At 45.5% G+C, this 24,060-nt stretch overlaps 1 protein-coding gene across 5 annotated transcripts; it reads right to left on the reverse strand.

Annotated features, from left to right (window-relative positions):
- Nucleotides 1–14,148: 14,148 nt before the first annotated feature.
- ABCF3 (ATP binding cassette subfamily F member 3) lies at nt 14,149–22,296 on the reverse strand. Of its 5 annotated transcripts, none has more exons than XM_033087401.1 (21): nt 22,095–22,248; nt 21,732–21,879; nt 21,507–21,592; nt 20,981–21,027; nt 20,685–20,782; nt 20,462–20,584; nt 20,036–20,302; nt 19,636–19,716; nt 19,491–19,550; nt 19,334–19,390; nt 19,198–19,220; nt 19,032–19,087; nt 18,716–18,916; nt 18,543–18,619; nt 16,478–16,522; nt 16,257–16,389; nt 15,580–15,668; nt 15,386–15,477; nt 15,099–15,231; nt 14,869–14,956; nt 14,149–14,781 (listed from the first exon to the last, which is right to left on the reverse strand). In XM_033087401.1, the coding sequence occupies exons 1-21, from the start codon at nt 22,165–22,167 to the stop codon at nt 14,623–14,625; spliced, it is 2,136 nt and encodes a 711-aa protein (XP_032943292.1). In that variant the 5' UTR covers nt 22,168–22,248; the 3' UTR covers nt 14,149–14,622. The 5 variants fall into 5 exon arrangements, with proteins under 5 accessions (XP_032943292.1, XP_032943328.1, XP_032943320.1 ...); XM_033087429.1 differs by having other exon boundaries at nt 14,314–14,781; nt 20,981–21,060; nt 21,513–21,592; nt 22,095–22,296; XM_033087411.1 differs by having other exon boundaries at nt 14,314–14,781; nt 21,513–21,592; nt 22,095–22,290.
- Nucleotides 22,297–24,060: the final 1,764 nt, after the last annotated feature.

Here is a 24,060-nt window from a genome sequence, read left to right on the forward strand (position 1 = left end):
CTTTTACGTTGGTGGGTACAGGATAGTTAATAGCATTTTACGCCATGTTAGAGATGGTATTTGGGGAACAAGATAACAATGAGGGATTTTGTAGTTTCCTGCTCTGGTGCAGTGGGTTGTGTCCCCTGGGGGGGGGGGCGGAGTCAGAAAAAAGGGATTGCTCTGACATTTCAAGGATATGTTATCTTAGATGCAAAAAGATGACAGATAGGCTCACTTAAGGTAAAGGCTGACCTTTGTCAAGGAAGCTAAAGGCCAAGGATGTGACTTCCTACTATGGCCCACCTTTGTTAGGAATTTTTATGTTCACACCCGCCATTCTATGTGGTTATTTTCAGTCTCCAGATCTTGTCAGGTTTAACCTATGGCCCCTTTTCTGTCCTCACACCTTAACTGTTTTTAAGTACACAGTTCTTTGGCATTAAGTATAGTCATATTGCTGTGTTTTACTTTTTTAATATTGTAAAATTAATGCATAGTTAGGATAAAAATCTTAATGGGTGTTCAGTGGAAAGTAAAAAGCCACCCTCCTTTTCTTTCTTCTGTTCCACCTCTAAAAGTAACAACAGTTATCATTATTTCTTATGCTCCTGTTCTTTCCACCATACTTTGAAGAAGCTATTCTACAGCAATAAATACACGGGTGTGTAAGGGAATATAGTCAGGGATTCAAACCTGGTTTTAGGGACAGAAAAGAGGGAAACAACCCATTGTCCACCCAAAAGAAAGCTGTTGAATAAATAAGTGATTGTACATCCATATCATGGAACATTTTGTGTTGCTATTAAAAAGAATAGCATATACATGGATCTCTAATTACCTATCGGTGGTAGGGAAGGGCTCAAAAGAACAAATCATTGTTGCAAAACACTGATGATTTTGATTACATAAAAATTAAGTATTTCTTCTCCACCAGACACTTATTAATTACAAAGGGAAAAGTAGCGATTTGCGAGTAGAAACCTGGCAGACACCACCTTAAGCGAGTAATCAAAGTTAACATCACCCAGGAATGGGACAATTGACATCACATGCCTCCTGATAAGATGCACTGAAAAGGCACAGCCTCACTTCTGTGATATTCCTGCCCCAAATGCATGGCCTAAATTTAATCATGAGGCAACACCAGACTAACTCAAAGTGAGGTACATTCTACAAAATAAATGTCCTGTACTCTTCCAAAATGTTAAGGTCATGAAAGATAAAGAATGAAGTGTTCCAGATTAAAACAGGCTAAAGAGGCAGGACGACTAAAAGCAATTTAGTGTGATCCTGGATTAAAAAAAATTTTTTTTTCTATTTTCCCTTTTTTCATCTTTTTCTATAAAGGAAATTGGTGGTACAATTGGCAACATTTGGATAAACTCTATAGATTAGATAATAGTACTGTATCAATGTTTATTTTCTGATTTTGATAATTGTACTATGGTTGTATAAGGAAAGTGCTTGTTCTCAGAAAATAACATACTGTGGTATTTAGAAATAAAGGTATCTCATGTCCACAACTTGCTTTCAGATGGTTTAGGAAAAAATTATATACACACACAAATGCCCACAAATGTGGCAAAATGTTAACATTTAGGGACTCTGGCTGAAGGGAAGAGCAGAATTCTTTGTAATATTTTGCAGCGTTTCTCTTAGTCTGAAATTATTTCAAAATAAAATGTTATAAAAATTAAGAATTTCTGTTTAATGAAGGACACTAAGGGGAAAGTTAGTAGCTGGTACAATGAGAGAAGATGTTTCCATACAAATAAACCTACAAATTTACACATTCATATGATTATGAATAAGGTTTGGAAAGATATCTATAAATCTGGTAACAATGGTTTCTTTAGGGAAGAGCGGACTAGAATGGGAAGGAGGGTATTAACTACTTATTTGCATTCAACTTGCTACAACATTCATGTATTACTGTTATATTTTTAAATATTTAAAAAATTTGTAACAATCTCAAGCATATAGAAAATTTGAAGTACAGAAGGAACTCCCCCCATGAACCATTCACAAGTAAGCAGTCAATTTATGTCCCGTCACCCGTGTTTTCATGTGCATTTTCTACAATCAATGACATTCCTCTTCACAACACAGTACAAGCATCAAGATCAGGAAAGTAACATTAATACATCTCCAGCATCTAATTCTCAAACCCCACTCCAGTTTTGCCTAGTGTCCCATGAATGTACTTTACAATAAAAAGAAAAAAATCCAGTTCAGATCACATGTTGCATTTTGTCATAACTCTGCAGTTTCTTCACTCTGGAACAGTTCCTTAGTAGCTTCTTGACTTTCATGACCTTGACATTTTTGAAGAGTACACGATAGTATTTTGTAAAATGTCCCTCAATTTGCGTTTGTCCGATGCTTCTTTGTGATGCATCTTCTTTGTGAGTCTTTGTGAGTCTTCTTTGTGAGACTCAGGTTACACTTCTTTGGCAGGAATATCGCAGGAGTGATGCTGTGTTCTGATTGAGTGACACGTTGTTCTGATTTTACATTACTGATGCCGGGGACTTCCATTAGTTGATTAAGGTGGTATTTGCGAGGCTTCTCTACTGTAAAGCAACTCCTTTTCCCTTTATAATAAATAACTGTTTGGGGTGGAAATAATTTGAAAATGTATACGCATCTCATTCCATATCAAACTTTTAGTTTATTCATGTATTTATGTATATCAATCAGTATTGACTCACACATTTCTGTTTTATTCAGGGGTTATAATCAATATTTATATTGATGCTCAAACTGTCTCTAATTTGTCCAGTGGGAGTACTTTAAGCTGACTTTTGTGTCCTTTTGACATGTCCCATTCTTTCAGCATTTTTTTTCTTTCTAGTAAAAGATTTCTAGGCTCATCTTGTATCTTTTGTCCCTCAGCCCTAGAATCAGCTCTTACATAAGGCAGCACTGGCACCTTATAGTGGAGAATGATATTTAGAAGCCAACATTTGGGAACTGGGTATGCTCCTTAACACTGGGGTAGGGTGTGTCACTTCTCAATAGTCAGGACTGGGACACAGCTGCATATACACTTAAATCTATATTTATTTCTATATCTCTTTGTGATAAAAACCATGAGATCATACCAATATCTAATTTTAATCCGGCATCACAATGTTCAGTCTAGTTTTTTCCCCTTTCAGTATCTGTAATTTCCTTCTCCAACTGTGAGAAACCTGGCGCCCCTTTCCCCCGATGTAGTTATCCATATGATCCATATACCCATCATCCTCTGCGGCGTTCAGATGCCCTTCTCACTCTACTTGGTCTCCAACACTCTGTGTTGGGTTGCTGCCCCCTCTGCCCCCTCAGTGAATGCCCTCCTCACCCCAAACTTGCCCAACACTCTGCCAGGTGTTCCCCTTCTCAAGAATGCCTCCCTTGCCCTGCTTGGGCTCTGACTCCCCACGCCAGGCTCTACTCCCTTCCTCAGTGCTTAAGGCCATCCCCACGCATGGACATCCTCACCTCTCTCGGACTCTCACCCCTCACAACCTTCCTACACAGATGCCCACCTCACCCTGTTCAGGTTCCGACATCCTGCTCTGGGTCACCGAGGGAGACCCCACCTGAGTGTGGACAAGTGCCTTGCTCTACTCCACTTACTGGCTTCAGGACTGAATTATTCAGAAAGGGAAGGGAAGGGAAGAAGGAGACTTTTTAATTTTTAAAAGTTCAAGAGTACTTTTAGATCAATGAAACTATTCTGTATGATATGACAAGGGTGGATACATGTCATTACATATTTGTCAAAACTTATAGCATGTACAACACCAGGAGTGAATCCTAATGTAAACTGTGGACTTTGGGTGACAATGATGAGTCAATGTAGGTTCATCAACTGTAACAAATGCGCCACTCTGAAGGGGAGGCAGTGCATGTGTCAAGGCGGGAAATTTGTATAACTTTCCCTCAATTTTGTTGTGAACCTAAAACTGCTATGAAAAATAAAGCCTATTTTTAAAAAGATGAGAATTTTACTTCTTGCAAGAAAATTATATCTCTATGATGTGTTCATTTTATGTAGTACAATCATGATTACTGAAAAATGGCTGTAGGCGTAACTTGACATTTTACACTACTAATTCCATAAGAAAACGTTTTATAAAACTGCAAAATGAAGTGAAATAAAAAACTGAAGCTTATCCTGTCATAAATATTAAAACCATCGCAAAATATCTATCAAACATTGCATTCCTGGGCGGCCGGATGGCTCAGTTGGTTAGAGCACAAGCTCTGAACAAAAGGGCTGCAGGGTCGATTCCTAAATGGGCCAGTGAGCTGCATCCTCCACAACTAGATTGAAGACAATGAGTGCTCACAGCAGCTCTCATTGAGCCCACGGGGGGCCTCTGGCTGCCTGTTGTTCAGGATCTTAGCTATGGAGGGTGCAGCTCACTGGCCCATTTGGGAATCGAACTGGCGACCTCGGAGTTAGGAGCACAGCGCTCTAGCCACCTGAGCCACCGGGCCAGTGGGCTGGCCCCATTATACTCTTTCTAATGGGAGTATGTAACACTAATAAGTATTAACCTGGGGCAGGGATGTGGGGTGGTGAGTCAGGGCGAGGGGAGCAGGATTCACAGGGCAGGCAGAATATGGAGATGTAGATGAAACAAAATTAACCAACCTGAACCATGAAGGATAATTGCTGAAGCTGGGTATCTTTCTCTATTCTTGTCTATGTTTGCAATTTTCCATAATAAATAGTTTAAAATATATGCTGCAAAATAAAAGAGAACATACAGCATCATTTTTTTTTTAAGTTCAAGGTTAAGCCTTATAGTAGCAGCAGGAACACACAATTAATATCAGGACCAGCATCATAGGTGTCAGCGATGTCCAAACAGTGCTCTACCATATTCTTGCTCCCAAAGGAGCTGCATCAGCTATTCCAACCAAAAACCACAGACATCACCACATCATACAAATACTCCCGTGGACTTGCGGGCATCCAGGCCTGTAAGTCCAGTGAAGTGAAACTATGGAGACAACAAGATTCCTTTCCGCAAACCTTTCTGAGTATCACTATTATGGACCTAACTGCATGGTGGCCCCGTGAGCGATCCCAGGATGAATCCCTTGTCCTGCAACTCGGATGCAACAGATGCTCATTTCAAGGCAGAACTGGCCAGCACTCCAGGGGGTGGGAAGCAAAGAGCCATGGGAACCCAGAAGGAGAAAGGGGAGATTATTTCAGGAGGAAGGGCTTACATAAACAAAGTTTCCTTGAGACAGACTATGCTGCTTCCTTTCTTCTTTTATCAGGAATTGCCCTAATTTCTATTTACTTTTCTGACAGTCTACCTTGATTTGTAGCATGTTCTACAAGCTCAACTGTCCTTTGACTTGTAATTTTGCTTTTCCTATGCAGCTCATTGCATTTTGCTGCCCAAAATTTGTTTATATTTTCACTGTCTCAGAAGCATAAAATCTCCAATGCTCAACAGGCTTTAGGGAATACAATGCCGAGAAAGAGAGAGATAGATAGATAGAAGATAGATGATAGATAGATAGATAGATAGATAGATAGATAGATAGATAGATAGATAGATAATAGATGATAAATAGATAATTGATGTCCAAATTCCTAGCATAACTTATCTAACTAAGATTTGTAACCTACTGTAGAAAAATAAACCTATTGTTAATAATGAGGAAAAAAAAGTTCAGGAAAGTTAAAAAGATTATGTGAATGATAATTTTTTTAAATTAAATTTATCGGGGTGACAATGGTTACTAAAATTACATAGATTTCAAGTGTACAATTCTATAATACATCATCTATATATCCCATTGTGTGCTCACCACCCAGAGTCAGTTCTCCTTCCATCACCATATATTTGGTGAATGAGAATATTGAGGGCAGAGAACTGTAGTGGTTCTTTACTGAATTAAAAATCAGAATGAATTAGGTTCTGATAATATAGAGACCACCATTTATTTTGTACTTATTGTATACAAAGCTTTGTATCAGGAGCGTTATCCATATTATCTCATTTAATGATATAGCTCTTCAGTGTAAATATTTCAGGTCCTGTATTACTAACTGAAAATAGAGAGATGATGTGCATGCAGATGTTTACTGTGGCATTTTTCATAATCGTGAAAATTTAGAAGCAACCCAAATGGCCAAAAGTAGGGATAAGTAGACTATTTTGTAGCCATAAAAATGTTAAATAATGAAAAACATAATAGCAATTGCAAAAAAGAAAAAGAGTTTTTGATATAAAGATGATGTTAAGTTTAGAGACAAATACAAAACAGCAAGGGTACAACTGTAAAATGTAATTACATATAGTGTGTCCGTGAATGAAGATGAGAAAAGATACAAATGAAGGCATTGTGAGCAACGTCCATCTCTACTTGCAAACATTCTGCACTGTTAATATATTGTCTTTACATTAAAAGTGTCTAGAACAGGACATCACGAAGCATAGGCTGATGTCAGACAGGGGAGCACTTAGGAGGCAGCCACCAGGAGTTTGGCTGGCGTGAGCGGGGCCTGTCACACAGTGCAAGGGAAGAACTAGAGTGGAGGCTTAGAGGTTATGTTGCGGTTAGTCTCTGTCAACTCTGCTAGGCTAGATTACCCAGTTATTTAATCAAACACGAATTCAGGGGTTGCTGTGAAGGTATTTGTGGATATGGTTCACAATCGGTTGACTTTCAAGGAGGTTACCTTGATAATGTGTGTGGACCTCATCCAATCAGTTGAAAGGCTTTTAGGACAAAACTGAGATTTCCTGGAGAAGAAATTCTGCCTCAAGAATGCAGCATCAACTCCTGCCTTAGAGTTTCCAGAGTTTCCAGCCCGCCAACTGCATACAGATTCCAGACTCGGCAGACTATACAATCATGTGAGTTAATTTCTTGAAATCTCTCTCTCTCTCTGTCTCTCTCTCTTTCTCTCTCTCTCTCTCTACATATATATATATATATATATATACATATGTAAATAATATATATACTATATATTATATATACACACATACATGCATATATAATATGTACACATATATACATATATATACATATACTTGTATGTATATGAGTTGATAACAGTTTGCACAAGCCTAAATGTTAAAACCACAATGCCAATTGTAATAATTTTAAAATGAGTCCACAAATTCTTTAGTACTCTCCCTTCAAAAAGGGGAGCCCAATTCCCCTGCCCTTGAGTGTGGGCTATGCTATGTGAGCTGCTTCTAACAATGGCATGTGGTGGAAGTGATGGTGGGGGCCTTAGGAGCCAGGTCCTAAAAGGCATGTGGGTTTCTCCCTCGGAGGACTTGCTCTGGGGAAGCCAGGCCTCATGTGAGGACCTGCCCGCAGCTCTGAGAGGGGTCCACATGGTGAGGAACGGAGGCCGCCGGTGTGTGGAGGACCTCCGTTCAGTCAGGTCTCAGTCAGGCCTTCAGAACCTCACAGAGAAATAGAGCTGTGTTGCCTAAATGTGGCTGTCTAGCCTAGCCTAAACCTCGAGCGTGAGGAGCATAGGAGAAACATATTTAGCAATGCATTAGTTATTTTTCATATAGGTTCATTATATTTTTCTTTAATCTTGAGACACTTTATCAGCTAAAGTTAAAACAATAGGGCCAAGTATATCCAAAAAAGAAAAGTGCAACAATCACACTGCAGAGAGTCCCAAAACGTCTGAAAATACAGGGAAAGCTGTGTATTTAAGTCGTGTATTAAAGCCCTATGTTTTCTGCCAGTTCCCAGCAGTTGGGCATTTGTATTTTCATTCTTATGATCACCTCTGGCTCAGATCTCTTGCTTCCTTATTTTATCTGTTCCATACGGCATCGATCCAGCCCCTTCCTTGACTTCAAAAGACAAAAACAAAAGCAACAACAACAGAAATAAGTGATGTTATTGAAGATCTGAGATAAGTGGAGGAGAGTTTTTTATCTCAGAAATGCAAATAACTTCAAATCATAAAACTTCGTTGTTTTAAATGTCTTTGGCCATCCCACCTTTGGAAAATTGGCACTGGTCTCCTTACCTCCTTCTCTGAAGTGCCCCAAACTCAGGACAGGTGTATCTCTTCTCCAGCCTTCCCTCCCCCGTGACATCCCAACTTGTCTTCTCACCACATTTGGCAAAGCCATGTAGCCCTTTACTCCAGTCCTGAAGCCCCTCAACGTCCTCCATTCCCTAGTGGATTAATTCTCTTAATCTTTTCAATAACCTTATGCAAATTAGCATCTCCTCTTATCCAGAGAAAAACTGTACTCTGAGAGGTTACAGAACTCGTCCTGGGGGCACTGAGCTGGTAAGTGGTGGGCCACGCAAGGCCGCCAACCCTGTATGGGTCCAGGGCTCAGGCTTTGGCCACATGCTGTCTAGGAGGCCGGCTGCAGGGGAATGAGAACCTCAAGGATTTGCTTTGTGGACATGGAATCAAAACAAAGGGTGTGGCGCTGTGATTAGAACTTTGATGGCACCAGGCTCTAAATGCCTGATCCAGTCATCTTCACAGGATGTAGTCTCCTATTAGCAGCTCTGGGATTTGAAACAGCCTCCCCTGCTGGGGTGGGCACTGTGGATTGATATGCCCTCTTTTAGACAATTTGGATCAGCCAGACTTTAAAAAGTAGGAGGGTTGGGTACTTGTCATTTTGGCTGAGGCACCGTGACTAAATACAGTGGTTTCAGCCATAGGGATTCATAAACAGTAGCTCACTACAAATTAATATTAGGTTGGTGCAAAAGTAATTGTGGTTTTTGCTATTATTCACCTTTTAAACCACAATTACTTTTGCACCAACCTAATAAAACAGCAAGGGCTGCAACAAATACTGATACTCATTGTAATGGCGAATATTTATGGGACTACCAGGAACTATGATGAGAGTTTTGCTTGTATTATTTAATATTCTCCATAACCCTATAATATAAAGACAATTATTATCCCCATTTTACAGATCAGAAAACTGAGGCACTAAGAGGCCTAATTTGCTAAGGTCACACAGCTATTAGATAACAGAATTCAGACTCAAATGCAGTCCTTTCTGACTCCAGAGTTGACACTAATTTACAAGGTGAAAATAAATTAGATCAGATTCACAGTCCCTCCCCCATTCCAGGTTCAGGACACTTCCCTAATAGGACAGAAGGTCACATGACCCTGAGTGTGCACAGGGGCACGTACACGTATGAGGTGAGAATGTCGCCCATCATGCGAATAACTGGAACACAGTTGAGAACAGCGATTGGGAGCCATGTGAGAAGGCTGGGAACCCAGATACCTCAGTTCTTGTCCCATCTCTGCATGCACAGAGGTATCTGAACTTAAGCAAGACGCTTAACATCTTTCTGCCTAAAGCTCCAGTTCTGTAAAATGGGAATAACAGCAGGAGCCACTTAACAGCTTGCAGAAGCATTTCTAACTGTTGAAAAGGCTGTAGCATGGGTTGAAAAATATTTATTCTAATGTAGCGTTTCAGAGTTCTCTCTATATGCAATAAAGCTGACATCATTTCCAAACCACCCATTTCTTTAACATAAAGAAAACAGAAACCTAGAATTACCGACAGGGCATGACCTAGACATATCATTAGAATGGGCTTAAATTGCACAGTGATTTCTGCCTTCCCCCATGTGACCCCGCGGGTCCAGCACGCATGCTTTCTGTCGCCTGATGCAGCAGAGACGGAGGGCTGCGCGTGGCCCTCTTGCAGCAGTCATCTTGATGTTTGTGTTCACATGTGCTAGTGTGTGTGTCTTCAGAAGAGGCCCCAGGCTGCTGCCCCATCACTCCATCCATGAAATTGGATGGATCCATAGCCCTTACCCTTACTGGTTTACAAAAAAAATTGTTCAGTTTACACTGGACTTTGTCTCATTTAATCCTTCCAACTATCCAAAGAAGCAGGTAAGACTAACCGTGTTATGCCCATTTTATGGATAAGGACAATTTACTCAGGAGAGGTTGACTTGCCCAAGATGCCACTAGTGGTAGAGCTGGACTAATCCCAGTGCATGACTTTTCCACTACACCATGTTTTTAATCATTAATTTAACAAACAATTATTCACTGAACACCCAACGTGTCAGCCCGTGCCAGGTACTCCTACTCATTAGCTTGCTCTCCTGAGAGAAGCTTGTTTAAACCCCCCAACTCCCACCTCCTACCCCACGCAATTAATGAGTTTTAAGTGATGGAATGAACAAACCTACGACTATTGAGCAGGTCACACTAGAAGCTAAAACAGTGCAGTGTGACAGTTAAGAGCTGTGCTCTAGAGCCAGGCTGGCCTGAAGCACAGTCCTGCCACCTACTACGTGCACTCCATTTTCTCATCTATAAAATGGGGACTATAACTGTACCGGTTCATGGGGTGTTGAGGATTGAGTGAGTTAGTGCGGGTAAAATGCCTATTACACAGTAAGAGCTCAATAAATATTGTGATTATTTCCTTAGCAGTCTTGAAAGGACACAAGGGGAGTTTTAAAAACAACAAAATGGGCCCCTTTAATCTGTTTCATGTCCCAAAGCTTTCATTCCATATTCCATTTCAGACTCTGGCCCGGAAAAAGGAGTCCTTCCTTGTTTGGGCAGAGCTGGCAACGCCTTGCTGAGTATGCACACAATCCCTTAGTGTCACCTCCACTGCCACCGCCACCTGCTGACCCCATGCCCTCAGGGCTGGGTCCTGGTCATGTCTTCTTGCTGGTTTCTCAGTTTCTGCCCTCTCCTTCTCCAATGTCATTCACTGCTTTTTCTCAATTTCCCCAAAATACACATTTCTCAAACATTTTTATTGAGCACCTATTTATGTGTCAGACACTACAATGGATGCTGTGATGAGCTTCCCAGACCACTTTTCAAGAGTGGAGGATTTGCTGCTCAGAGCGCTCATGGCAGAAAGTCCTCAGCTGTCAGCCCTTTTGGGGGAATTGCCTCAGCGGAAGAAAACTTCCTCTCCTAACTTCACACCTCCTTCTGGTAGCAGCCTGATCCACTCAGCAGAAGAAAAGGCCTGACCCATTGCCTCAACTCAGGACAACTCTGCAGGGTACCCAGCTCCAGAATGTGGGGCTGAGACCTTCATTGCCACTCAACTTCTCCTTCTGCTCAATCCTGGTGTTGGTTTCTGGAGCAGCTCCTAATCAACACCCTTTCTGCTGATTTCCTCTTCAAGCTGCTTCCCATGGAACCCAACCAGGCACAGAAGATGAAAACATGAGCAAAACATGTCCTTCCAGGGCATCGAGGAAAAGTAGGACCTACAACTTGAATGGCAAGCAACTTATAATGGGGAGGCACAAAGTGCAATGAAGCCCACTTGGAGAGGGTCAGGGCTGAGGGGAGTCCATCACTCCAGGTTCAGGAACCCCTAGGGGCCCTTTAGCCAGATTGTGGACCCAGCTGGCTAGCCCGCTGAGATTTCCCACAGGCTCCAACATGCAGTCTGCATGCGCAGGCCGGTGCAGTTGTGGGCTGACATGGGGGCAGGCGGGGGCTGTTTTTTGGACCCAGGCCTAGGTAATGGTTCTCACTAGGATGTTACATTCTAAAATGACAAACCAGGCTGGGACATGACCAGCAAGAGTAAGGGGCCCTTCTCTCCTGTGCTACTCTGTGCTAAAATTTGCCAGGCAAAGTGAGAACTTGGTAAAATGTTGTCTATGTCCAACAAATCTCCAGACAGTAGTTACACACTGAAACAAACAATTCTGACTGACATCTTTGAGTGCCTTGTAGATTGGTGTAGAGGGACCCGTGACCCCTCTGCACCCCTGCACTCTTGCCTCCCGGGGGGACCAGCCAAGTTGCTTGAGGACAGCAGCAGCCAGGGAGGCCAGCATTTCCATGAAGACCCTGCAGACTGAGGCCCTCCAACCTGGCCAGCTCATTGGCTGTAAGGCCTGACACTGGCAGGGCAGCTCCAGCGTCAGTAGCTGTGTGGCAGGACCAGGTTTGGGTTAGATAGGCTCTCCATAGCACCAAACGGGGGGCTGCTATCATGGGCAGTCTGCTGGGTTTGAGGGTGGCCTCCCACCCTGGAGTGTCAGATTCCTCTCTCCTCTCTGCCCTGTGCTTTCTGGAATAGAGCTGGAATTGTCTACGTTTTCCCTCAAGATAACTACCTTCTGCCAACTCCCCTCTAATCTCCAACAAAAATTTACCTTACACACTTATTGTAGGGTCTTTCTCAGCTGCTGCAATTAATTCACCCCAACTTTCTGAAGGCCTGCAGTGTAGGCTTGTATTGTTCATTTATACAGGCTCTTCCCATTTTGTTAATTGAATCATGAAACTGGAAGCCACTTAGTGCTGCCTCCTGAAAAGAGCCCTTCTCTAGAACCTGGCAGGACTACACTCCCAGAGACCGGGAACTCACTCTCAGAAGGCAGCATGAGCTATCAGAAAAGTTTCCCCTCCTTTCAGCCCAAATTGGCCTACCTTTGGAGTCAGAGAAAATTCACTCCTTTTCCTATGACAGTCCTTCAAATCAGACTGGTCACACAAGAATCACTTTCTCAGTGCATTTATGTATTATGTGCTTGTCAGCCAATCCTCACCACAATCCTATAAAGAAACCGAGTAGGAGGTGTTTAAAAAGGTTACTCAGCTAATGCTGGTGACCCCTTCTATTACCAGTAATAGAGCTGGGACTTGATCTTAGACCCAACTCCAACTCCAGCATCTTCGTACACAAAGCCATCTACCTCCAAAAGCAGCAGATTGTGTCACAGAACCCTTCGGCTACACTCCAACACTCTAAGGAGTTGGGAGAACTCATATTGGGATTCACAAGCTTGTGAGGGGTGAAGATGCGGAGAATCCGGCAAATAAGCAGGCACAGACCCTACACCAGATGGCTCCCAACGGGCCCATCTGCAGGTCTGAGGTTGCAGTGATGGAGGCTGTGAGAAGGCTCTCGGGAGTGTGAGCATGCACCTGGCCACAGACATGGCTCGAGGAGCACCTCTGACTTCTGAAAAGGAGTGAGGGAGACGAAGGAGGCAGGCTACTCAGTGCCCGTCTGCTGGCTTCCTCCGTCCATCACGGCCTGCTCTGTGGTAAATCAATAGAGCTTTCCTGTCTTTATTCTCCTTCACTCCAAAATAGGTATCTCCCTCCCAGCTACTGACCGCGTTTCCCCAAAAATAAGACCTAGCTGGACCATCAGCTCTAATGCGTCTTTTGGAGCAAAAATTAACATAAGACCCAGTCTTATTTTACTGTAAGACCGGGTCTTACAGTAAAATAAGACTGGGTCTTATATAACAAATATAACTAATATATAATATGTAATATAAGACCGGATCTTATATTAATTTTTGCTCCTAAAGATGCATTAGAGCTGATGGACTGGCTAGGTCTTATTTTCGGGGAAACATGGTATACCACAATAACTTTAGCAGCCGAGTTAAGATTCCTCAGTTGAGCTTTGTGACTACAATTCTCCATAAAGCCAGCAAGTTCCTTCTGTTGACTCTGGTTTCTCCACTGTCACTGAGAACACAGCAATGTCTCTATTTTAGTGTCTTCTGCATAGAAATTACATATACTGTGATTCCCTGAAAATAAGACCTAACCGGAAAATAAGCCCTAGTGTGATTTTTCAGGATGACATCCCCTGAACATAAGCCCTAAAGTGTCTTTTGGAGCAAAATTAATAATATAGCACCTGGTCTTATTTTTGGGGAAACACGATAGCAGCTGAGTCTTCAAGAAACAATATTTATAAATCATACTATCTCTGTTAGAATCCCCACTTACAAACTGCTTAATTTGAAAACAAAGTGCTCTGTTTCTTCCCATTAGACCCCATTCTCCATTCCCTACTTCCCAAACCCCTCCTACATGGTTAGAGGAAAAATAAAGAAAATAAAGTCACACCAGCAAAACGGGGACAAAGAGTTTCTCGGTTTCTCTTCAGCCTCATCTGAGGGTCCAGATCAGAGAAGCAGGGTAGGCCTGGGCCAGAGACTACTGGAGAAAGCAGCTGAAGCACATCGAAGGCTGCCACATTACACAATCAGTTTACTCTCTCAAGCAGTGAGGCGGAGATGGCAGAAACCAAGATCTTTTCGGCTGAGGCTGAGGCCGAGCCCAGGCTCCAGGGGACAGCACCACAGTGATGTCACGCAGTGCCCTTCATTCCATCAGCTCAGCCCACTGCAGGGTCAGGCAGGTGACCTCCAAGCGCCAGCGGCTTTAATGTCTACTTCCCGGGACAAGGCTGGTCATGCCATGGCTTCCTCAGTGTGACTGACACAAGTGTCACAGGAAAACACCAAATCAGAGAGCCCACACCCCTTAACACACTGCAGCCCTGCCAGGGAACAGCAGAGATGAGGCAAGGGAGATTTAATTTACACAGCAGCCACTTGGGGCCCAGTCAGAGCTGGGGCAGTGGGGGGATCTATAACCCCAGAGGGCACCCCCCACCCCTTCCGCTTGGAAGACCAGTCCTCACAGATCCTTAGATGGGACTCCTTGGATTGTGCAGAGGATGCTCCAGTCAAAAGGAGAGAATTGGGAATAAGGTTGCCCCCAAAGTCAGGTGAAGTCCATGGCCCAGAGACGGCTGCCCACGTGGCAGACCAGGGGTCTGAGAGATCAGTCCATGTCCTGGCACAGTCCTCAGCCCAGGGGCCCTATAGGAAGCCCTCCCGGCGGAACTGTTCCTGGAGAAGGGCGCGGTACTGGTCAAAGCCCCCCTCCACCCGGGTGACGCCGCCTCCTTCACACACCCACAACTCCTGGCACACCAGCCGGATGAAGCGCTCATCGTGGGACACCAGAATCACGCCACCCTGAAAGACAGGAGACCAAAGGCACTCAGGGGGCCCTAAGGAGTGCTGAGGCCTGGGGGGCAGTGGGCAGTGTGCAGGCGCACTCACCCTGAAGTTGTTGAGAGCACGGCCCAGAGCCTCAATCGTCTCCATATCCAGGTGGTTTGTGGGTTCATCCAGAATGTAGAAGTTGGGGCTGGAAGGCAGAACCCAGGAAGGGGGTCAGTTATGGGGGGCTGCGAGAAAATGGACTCCTCTGATACAAAACAAGAGAATAATTTTCTACTAGGCAAGAGAGGGAAAAGGGAAGGCAAGAGCTTCAGAAAATGAGGCCTCACCAGGGCATGGTCATCTGAGCAAAGGCTACACGACTCTTCTGGCCCCCGGACAAGCTGGCAACAGGGCGCACGGCCAGTTCCCCAGAGATGCCGTAGCGGCCCAGCTGGTGACGATACTCCTCCTCAGGCCGTCCTGGAAGAGGCCCAACCCATCATGGCCCAGCTCCCTCCCTTCACCCTCTCCCTGCCCCACTTAGACTCGGGGGGCTGCTCAGCCCTTCCCCAAGCTAGGTTTTCCCTTGGCGTCAGCCCTGGCCCTCCTTCCTCAACTCAAACCCCTCACACACCAGGAAACTTGCGCGCCAGCAGCTCCACGGCGCTGACGTTCAGGTCCAGCTGCTCCACGTGGTGTTGGCTGAAATAGCCAATCTTCAGATTCCTGTGGGCAGACGGGAACGTGGAAGGGGGATGGAGGGCAGCGACCAGAAAGGAGAGTGGCTACAGTGTACAACTAGTTGGGGAGTAGAGATGTGGGCCCTACCTGTGAGCATGTCTGATGCCTCGAACAGGTGTCAGGTCCCCCATAAGCAGCTTCAGCATGGTCGACTTGCCAGCTCCATTCTCCCCAACCTGTAAGAAGAAACACGAGAACTTTAAGGAGCATTTGTCTGTGGGGCACAGAGATGAGAATTGGTCTCAGGTGGTCCCAGTGACTTCCAATAACTAAAAAATATTTTTAAGGAACTAAAGAGAAAAATGAAGGAAGTACTAAAGATGTAAAGAGAACCTAAAACCTGAGTATCTACTAAGTGCTGGGAATTTAATTCTCCCAATAACCAAGTGAGGTAGATGTTATCTCCATTTTAAAGAGAAGAAAACTGCTTAGTAACCAAGCTAGGAAATGGCAGAGTCAGGATCTGAAGTCTGACCCTGAAGCCTAGGCTCTTTCAAGTTTCATGGTTTGAGAAAACTCAGAGCTGAGACCACGAAGATAAAACACTGCTCTAAGTATTCATAAAGTCCCACACGCCAGGCTTTGCGTCTCTGTGGGGCAGCCCTGTGGGGCTGGAGGACGGGGACCGTGTAAGTACAGCAAAGTCCTTGGCTCAGGCTGACGCCTGTTCCTGTGGACCTCTTCCCCCTGTAGCCCAAGGACCTGGGCCAATCCACAGCACGTATTTGAGGTGGGAGAGACCAGGGAACAAACAGCAGCCATACCACACAGATGCGGGACTCGAGATCAGCAGAGACAGAGAGACGGCTGAAGATGACGTGCTTAGGGTCATAGTAGAAATCCACCTCATCCAGTTGCAGAACTGGCGGTGAGAACTTCTCAAACCCATCGGGGAACCTGCAGGAGGTGGAGGTGAAGAGCTCCAGGTGACCAGAAATAAGAGTGACCAGAAATTCCCCACCAGCCCCTCTGGCCCGGCACTCACTTCATCACTACCTCCAACTCCTTGTCCACGGGTTTCAGCTCTGGTCTGAGGAGAAAAGGGGCACTCTAGATATATGACTTTAAAAAATAATGTTGTTCTTATTGTACAAGTAATACAGTTCAGAGAAAGCTTAGAAAAAGCTTGTACTCCCACCACTCACACAACACTCTTATTTTAAGAGTAGTCACGTGCCATATAACGACGTTTCAGTGAACAATGGCGGATAAAAGATGACGGCGGTCCCATTAAGATTATAATGGAGCTGAAAAATTCTCATCTCCTAGTGACATCATAGCCATCAAAGTGCTGCAGTGCAACGCTTACCCATATGTTTGTGGCGATGCTGCTGTGCTGCCAGTCGTGTAAAGGTACAATTATGTACAGCACATGCTTGATAATGATGATAAATAACTACGTTACTGGATTACGTATTTACTGTACTACACTTTTTATTATTTTAGAATGCACTCTTTCTACTTATAGAAAGTTTGCTGTGAAACAGTATGCTGTGTTATGCCGGCAGCAGCCTCCTACATCTCATGTTTACCACTTGTCTTGATTGCATCATTTTCTCTTGTGCTTAATTTAATCTCATGTCGTTTTATAAATTCAGTGTAGCCTAAGCGCACAGTGTGTATAAAGCCCACAGCAGTGCACAGTCATGTCCTGGGCCTTCACATTCGCTCCCCACTCACTCACTGACTCACCCAGAGCAGCTTCCGGTCCTGCCAGCTCCATTCATGGTAAGTGTACCATTTTTTATCTTTTATGCTATATTTTTATTGTACCTTTTCTATGTTTAGATGCACAAATACGATTACAATTGCCTACAGTATTCCGTACAGTAACATGCTGCACAGGCTTGTGGCCTGGGAGCAACAGACTGTACCACACGGCCTAGGTGTGCAGTGGGCTGTACCATCCAGGTGTGTGTCAGTGCCCTCTATGATGTTTGTGCGTGACAAAACCGCCTGATGACACATTTCTCAAAACGCTGTTAAGCAGCACATGACTACATGTTCTTCTAGTTCACTATACGCTGAAAAAATAGGATTACGCTTTTTGTAGTTAACGTATTGTGATGTATGTTTCAATGTCACAAAATCTTAAGCCTTATGATTTTAGGCTCCCCTAACACCAGCACTTCTAGAAACGTTTCTTCAAGATTAAACCTTCCATGCCCACCCTCCTTAGTCATAAAGGAATGCAAATCAAAACCACAATGATGGATCATGTCACACTCACTAGGATGGCTAAAATTATTATTTTTTACGGAGGGCGCAGCTCATAATGGCCCATGCGGGGATTGAACTGGCAACCCTGGTGCTACCAGCACCACGCTCTAACCAACTGAGTTAGGTGGCCACTCCCTAGGATTGCTAAACTTAAGAGAGATAATAAATGTGGATAAGGGTGTGGAGAAATTGGAACCCTCATACAGCGCTGGCAGGAATGTAAAATGGTGCAGCTGCTGTAGAAAACCGTTTGCAGTTCCTCAACAAGTTAAACATAGAATTACCATGTAATCCAGCAATTCCACTCCTAGGTATATATATACCCAAGAGAACAGAAAACATATGTTCACACGAAAACTTGCATATGAATGCTCACAGCAGCATTATTTATTAAGAGCCAAAAAGGGAAAACAATCTAAATGTCCACCAACTGATGAATCAATAAACAAAATATGGTGTATCCATACAACGGAATATTATCTGGCCGTAAAAAGGAATGAAGTACTGGTATGTGCCACAACATGGTCGAACCTCAAAAACACTATGCTAAGCTAAAGATACAAAGGTCACGTTTTATGATTCCATTGATATGAAATGATCAGCATAAGCAAATACATACAGACAGCAAATAGATTAGTGGTTGTCTAGGCCTGGGGACAAGATTAACTCTTTGAGAACAGTATAGAATACTCTTCTTTCCTGCAGGGGAGGGAGTTAAAGTTGGTTTCTAGAAAAGGGGAAGCCTAGAATGAGAGGGCAAGGGGTGGCCTGTAAAACGAGGCAGGAATTAGGAGAACAGGACTCGGCCTGGTCGACAACACTGTACTCACAGCTTCTCCAGCATCTTGAGTTTGCTCTGTACTTGAGAGGCTCTGTTGGCATTGTAGCGAAACCGGTCAATGAAAACCTGCAGGGGGTGGGGGCAGGCACTGGTCAGGCCCCTTCACTCCCTGCCACGCTATTGCCCATGGGATGGGGCCCCCAGCCCTGCCTGCTCCCACACCTGGATATGCTGACGGTACTGCTGTTGAGCCTCATATTCACGCTGCTGGTTGAGGAGCCGCTCCTGCTTGCACTTGATGAAGGTCTCAAAGTCTCCCCGGTAACCATCTAGCCGCTGGCTGTGCAGGTGGATGATGTCTGTGGCTATGGCATTCAGGAAGTTTCGGTCGTGGGAGACGACCAGGATTGTGGAGGGCCACGTCTGAGGGGGTCACAGGACGGCAGGCCCAGTTTGGGAGGGCAGTCAGTTCCCAGCCCCCCAAGTGTCTTGGAGGCAGACTTTCTCTAGACTTACTCCAGCACCTGTAGGCACTTACCTGCAGGTAATTCTCCAGCCACAGGATGGCCCTGACATCCAGCATGTTTGTGGGTTCTGGAAAAGTGGGGGAAGACACATTTGGGATTGAAAGGCTAAAGAACCAGGAACTTGGGTGCGGCCACCCTTCCACACCCTAAAGTCAGGGTGCCCCATTTGAAGCTCACCATCTAACAGCAGAAGATCTGGCCTATGGAAAAGAAGAATGCAAGGCTTGAGATTTCAGGTCAGCAACTCATGGCTACCTTCCAGGAGCCAAGGCCCACCCTCCAGTGTATCCACACACAGGCCCAGGAGACTCACCTAGCAAACAGGGCCCGGGCGAGGGCTAGTCTCATCCTCCAGCCACCTGAGAACTCCCTAAAGACAGACAGCGCTGCATCAGAGGTGGGTGCTCAGCAGGGCAGGCAGGTGAGCCAACAGTGTTCACAGACAAAAATGGCAAGAGCCACTCACTCACCGGGTGGGCTGCTGCTGCATTTTAGGGGTGAAGCCAAGCCCAGCAAGAATGACTGATGCCCTAGGAGTGAAGAAGTTGAAGAATCCAGTTATAACAAGTAACAGAAGAAAAGGTGAAATGTGAAGGAAGGGGGAATTTCAAATACCTGGCAGGCGCCTTGTCAGCCTCAATCTCTTCCAGTTTGGCATAGATTTCTGCCAGCTGTGCCGCTTCTGAGCCCTCGGCCCTGGGGTGGGAATGGGGGGAAGAGAAGTCAGACTGAATGGGGGCAATCCAAGAGGATGCACCCTATGCAGTTGGAAAGCAGGCAACTGACAGCCTTGTTGCTGGGACAGGAATAGAGGGAGGACTTGCTCACAGCAGTGAGGGCCATCGGTATTGTGGAAGGAACAAGGGTTTGAGAGCCTCAGTGCTAAGTTCTAAGCTGTGCTGCATCCTGGGATGGGCCTGCAAATTTCGGATTGTGAGACTGTGGCAGGCACTCTGTGAAGGACAACTGTGCCTCATACTCACGCCGTTCTTTATTCCCCAGCCCAAAGCCCTACCTGCCAGCAGCAATCTGGGCACTGAGCTCCCGCTCCCGCCGCAGAAGGTCTTCTCGCACAGTGTCACTCTCCAACACACTCTGCAGGGCAGGGGTGTCATCTCCAGCAACCTCCTGCTCCACGTGCAGCAGGGAAATATGGGCTGGAACCCGCAGGCTGCGGGTGGCCAGCATCTTCAGCAGCGTCGTCTTCCCTAGCCCATTCCGACCCACCAGCCCATAGCGGCGGCCCCAGGCCAGGTTCACATCTGCACCAGTCAGCAGTACCCTGCAGGGGTAGCAGAAAGAAGACAACGGGTGCTCTAGACGTAGGCGTACAGCAAGTCTCACAGAAACCTAACATTTTTAGCCCCATTTCATCTCTCCAAATTCTCCCTTAATTGGAAAAACAAAAACATCATACATACCCCCCCTGCCACTTCCTCACCTATCGCCAAAAGACACATCAAAGTTCTCAATTCGCACATCGTAGGATTTGTTCTTGCCTGATGACTCCAACCGACTCTCTTTTCTGCTGCCTGCCTGGCTGGCTGATGCCTCTTCCAAGACTCTTTTAAAGAAGAAATGGATGGTTTTTAGCACTCCCAACCACCTTTCCATCCCTGTAGAGACGGCTCTACTCTCTTCTCAACGCTTCTTGTTAAACTTACAGAGGGTTGCCGGTCTTGAGTGTGTCCTTCTCTGAGCGTTTCTCCTGCTTAGCCTTCAGTCGAGCCTCAGCCTTCTCTAGCTTCTTTGCATTCACTGTCTAAGGGTCCAAACACAACCATTTCACCCTAAGATGTAGGTCCAAGTTAACGCTCTCAATTCTGTTCATGATGAACAGAATTAAAGACTCAGGGAAAGACAATGAGAAATCCTCCAGACAAATAGTCCCGTATTTAAAGACAGTCAACTCCTACCCCAACCACAGACACAGCCCCTTCCCTTTCTTCCTCCTCCTCACCGAGGATTGTTCCCTCTTTAGCAGTCCTGGAAGGTTGGTGCCACAGTCTGTAAGCGATAAGAAAAGCAGTCACCTTCTTCCTGAGGGAATGGAAACTAGCATTTTGAGTAACTAATAATATGAATCAGACACAGACATTTTCCTGAAAGCCTTACAATATTAAAGACAGATAGCTATCCTCCTCCCTGCACTTAAATAAAAAAGGTATCTCACAGATTAAGGATACAGAGACTAGGGCAGATAAGCAACTCTTACAAGAGCATGCAATTGGTTAGCAAGTCACAAAACTGGAGGGACAGAATCTAAGTTTGTCCAGCTCCAAGGCCCATATGATTCCTACGATTGCCAAGAGCTTGGTGAACCCTCCAACCCTACTCCCTTCATCAGTGGGCTCTTCTGCCTTTAGTAAAGACAGTGACTGTCTTTACTTGTCCTATGTTAGAGTGGTACCAGGAGTCCTGATTGCAGGGGTCTGGTGGCCGGGGGCTGAGAATAAAGACAGGTAGCTAGTTCAATCTTCCCTTACTCTCACCGTAGTTCTCCGTTATTTTTGACAACTGGATGGGGGCGTCTAGTAGCACCTGGCTGTTTCCCTGGCTCTGTGGCTCAGCCCTTGACGGTAGGGACAGAAAGCGCAGAGTTAGAAGTTGAGAAAAAGCTCTATGACCATCAGACCTTCTTCCCTCATCTTCTGTCTCCTGACCGTGACCCCTCCCGTCGCCCTCACAAATAACCCTGCCCTGGAACGTACAGGCGCAGAGTGTTGTACATGCGCTGACACACTGCTCTGATGCCCGCGTCATCCTTGCTGTCCCCGGACACCTCTTGCAACAGTTCTCCCACAGCGTCCACTAGGTCATCCACAGATTCAAAGTCCGCGCTGCCGCTGTGCAAGACGCCTGGGCCAGGCGTAGCAGGACGAGAAAGATACCGGGTGGGGTGGACAGACAAGCAGTTTTAGTCCCCGAACCGCGGCACCAGTCCCGATCGGCCCTAGGAACAAGAGGTCACGCAGAGGAGAGGCCTAGAAGCGGCCTCCGGCACTGCCCTCTCTTAGTCTTTACCCCCGACATCTACTTTGGCCTCCCCAGCGGTTTGATTCGGTTCCGCTCACCCGTCACGTAGTCGAAGACCTGCCCGTCAATTTCGGGGAACTCGCTCCGCAAGATTTCAGCGCAAGTCGCCATGTTCCAGTCGGGCTCCCGTCCGCGCAGTCGCGGTGAGACCTCGGCCAAGGCCCGCCCCTTACCCTTCCCGAAAGCTAGCCCCTCCTGCCAAAGCGCATGCGTACCGATGACGTAAGAAAGGCGCGGAGTCCGCGCAACCCGGTGGGCGGGATGAAAGGAGCTGAAGACACCCTGGGCGAGCGCCCCTCTACGCCCTAGCAGTTCTCTGCGCTTGCGCAACGCTTTTTCCGCTGAAAAATTACCCTCATGTGCGGGTTCTCATTGCCTTCTGGGAGGTAGAGATCAAGAAAAGGGGCTGGGGCGTGGTACAGGGGAACTGGGGGTTTATCGGGGTAGGACACGCAGCAAGGTCTGTTGGGTGGGAACCAACCAAGAGACAAGTGGTTGATAAAGCACATTTGGCTTGCTTTTGTGTGTCATGGGGAGACTGTCTGAGCTTGAATTAGAGCAATGAACAAACATTAAATTTCTTGTTAAACTTGGCAAGAGTTGAAGTGAAATCAGGGACGTTAGTCCACGTTTATGGGGATAATGCCATGGAGAAAACGGCAGTGTACAAACGGATTAAACATTTTTCTGAGGGGCGAGAATGCATCACTGATGAAGAGAGATCAGGGCAGCCAGTAACAAACAACTGACGAAAACATTGCAAAAATTCATCGAATTGTGCGTCAAAATCATCGGCTGACTGTGAGAAGCATAGCAGACCAAGTAAACATCGATAGAGAAAGAGTCAGGAAAATCTTAACTGAAAATCTTGGCATGAGAGATGTGTGTAAAAATGGTTCCATAGTAGCTCACCAATGAATAAAAGCAAAGGAGAGTCCAAGTTTGCCAAGACCTTTTGGAGAGGCAAGAGGATGTTTTGAGCCATGTTATCACTGGTAATGAAATATGGGTGTACCAATACGACCCTGAAACAAAGCGTCAAAGTGCACAATGGAAGTCAGCCAATGCTCTACAACCAAAAATGTTCCGTCAGTCCAAATCAAGTGTCAAAACAATGTTGCTAACCTTTTTTATCAGAGCGATTATTCATTATGAATTTGTACCAACTGGACAAAGAGTTAACCAAGTTGACTATTTGGAAGTGCTGAAAAGGCTGCATGGAAAAATTAGACAAAAACGACCTGAACTTTTCGCCAACAATTCATGGCTCTTGCATCATGACAATGCACCAGCTCACACGGCACTGTCTGTGAGGGAGTTTTTAGCCAGTAAACAAATAACTGTATTGGAACACCCTCCCTACTCACCTGATCTGGCCCCCAATGACTTCTTTCTTTACCCGAAAATAAAGGAAATATCGAAAGGAAGACATTTTGATGACATTCAGGACATCAAGTGTAATATGACGACAGTTCTGATGGCCATTCCAGAAAAAGAGTTCCAAAATTACTTTGAAGGGTGGACTAGGCGTTGGCGTCAGTGCATAGCTTCCCAAGGGGAGCACTTCGAAGGTGGTCATAGTGATATTCAGCAATGAGGTATGTAGCGCTTTTTCTAGGATGAGTTCCTGAACTTGTATGTGCTTCCTTGAGGCTTCTGTCGCTGCGCGCCCAGCCAGGTCTATCTTGGAGCCAGCAGAGAGCTTTGATGACTCACGCTCATCCCTGAGCTGTTAGAAACCCCATGCTTAGTTCTGTGCAGCTGCGAGTTTTGTTATGGTTCCAAGGCTTTACAGGCTTCTCCCAGCCTGGTGGCCAGCCTGCCCACCCATGACCTGCACTCTGTGCGAATTATGCCCGTTCAATCCTACACCACCCCAGGGCGCAGCCTCACTCACGGTCAAAGGGCAAGAAAACCAGATCCACAAAACGTGTGTAAATTCATTGGCATTTAGTCCCTACAGTCTTATTTTACTATAAGACCCGATATAAATTTTTGCTCCAA

Source organism: Rhinolophus ferrumequinum, chromosome 2, assembly GCF_004115265.2.
Source record: "Rhinolophus ferrumequinum isolate MPI-CBG mRhiFer1 chromosome 2, mRhiFer1_v1.p, whole genome shotgun sequence".
Taxonomy (NCBI): domain Eukaryota; kingdom Metazoa; phylum Chordata; class Mammalia; order Chiroptera; family Rhinolophidae; genus Rhinolophus; species Rhinolophus ferrumequinum.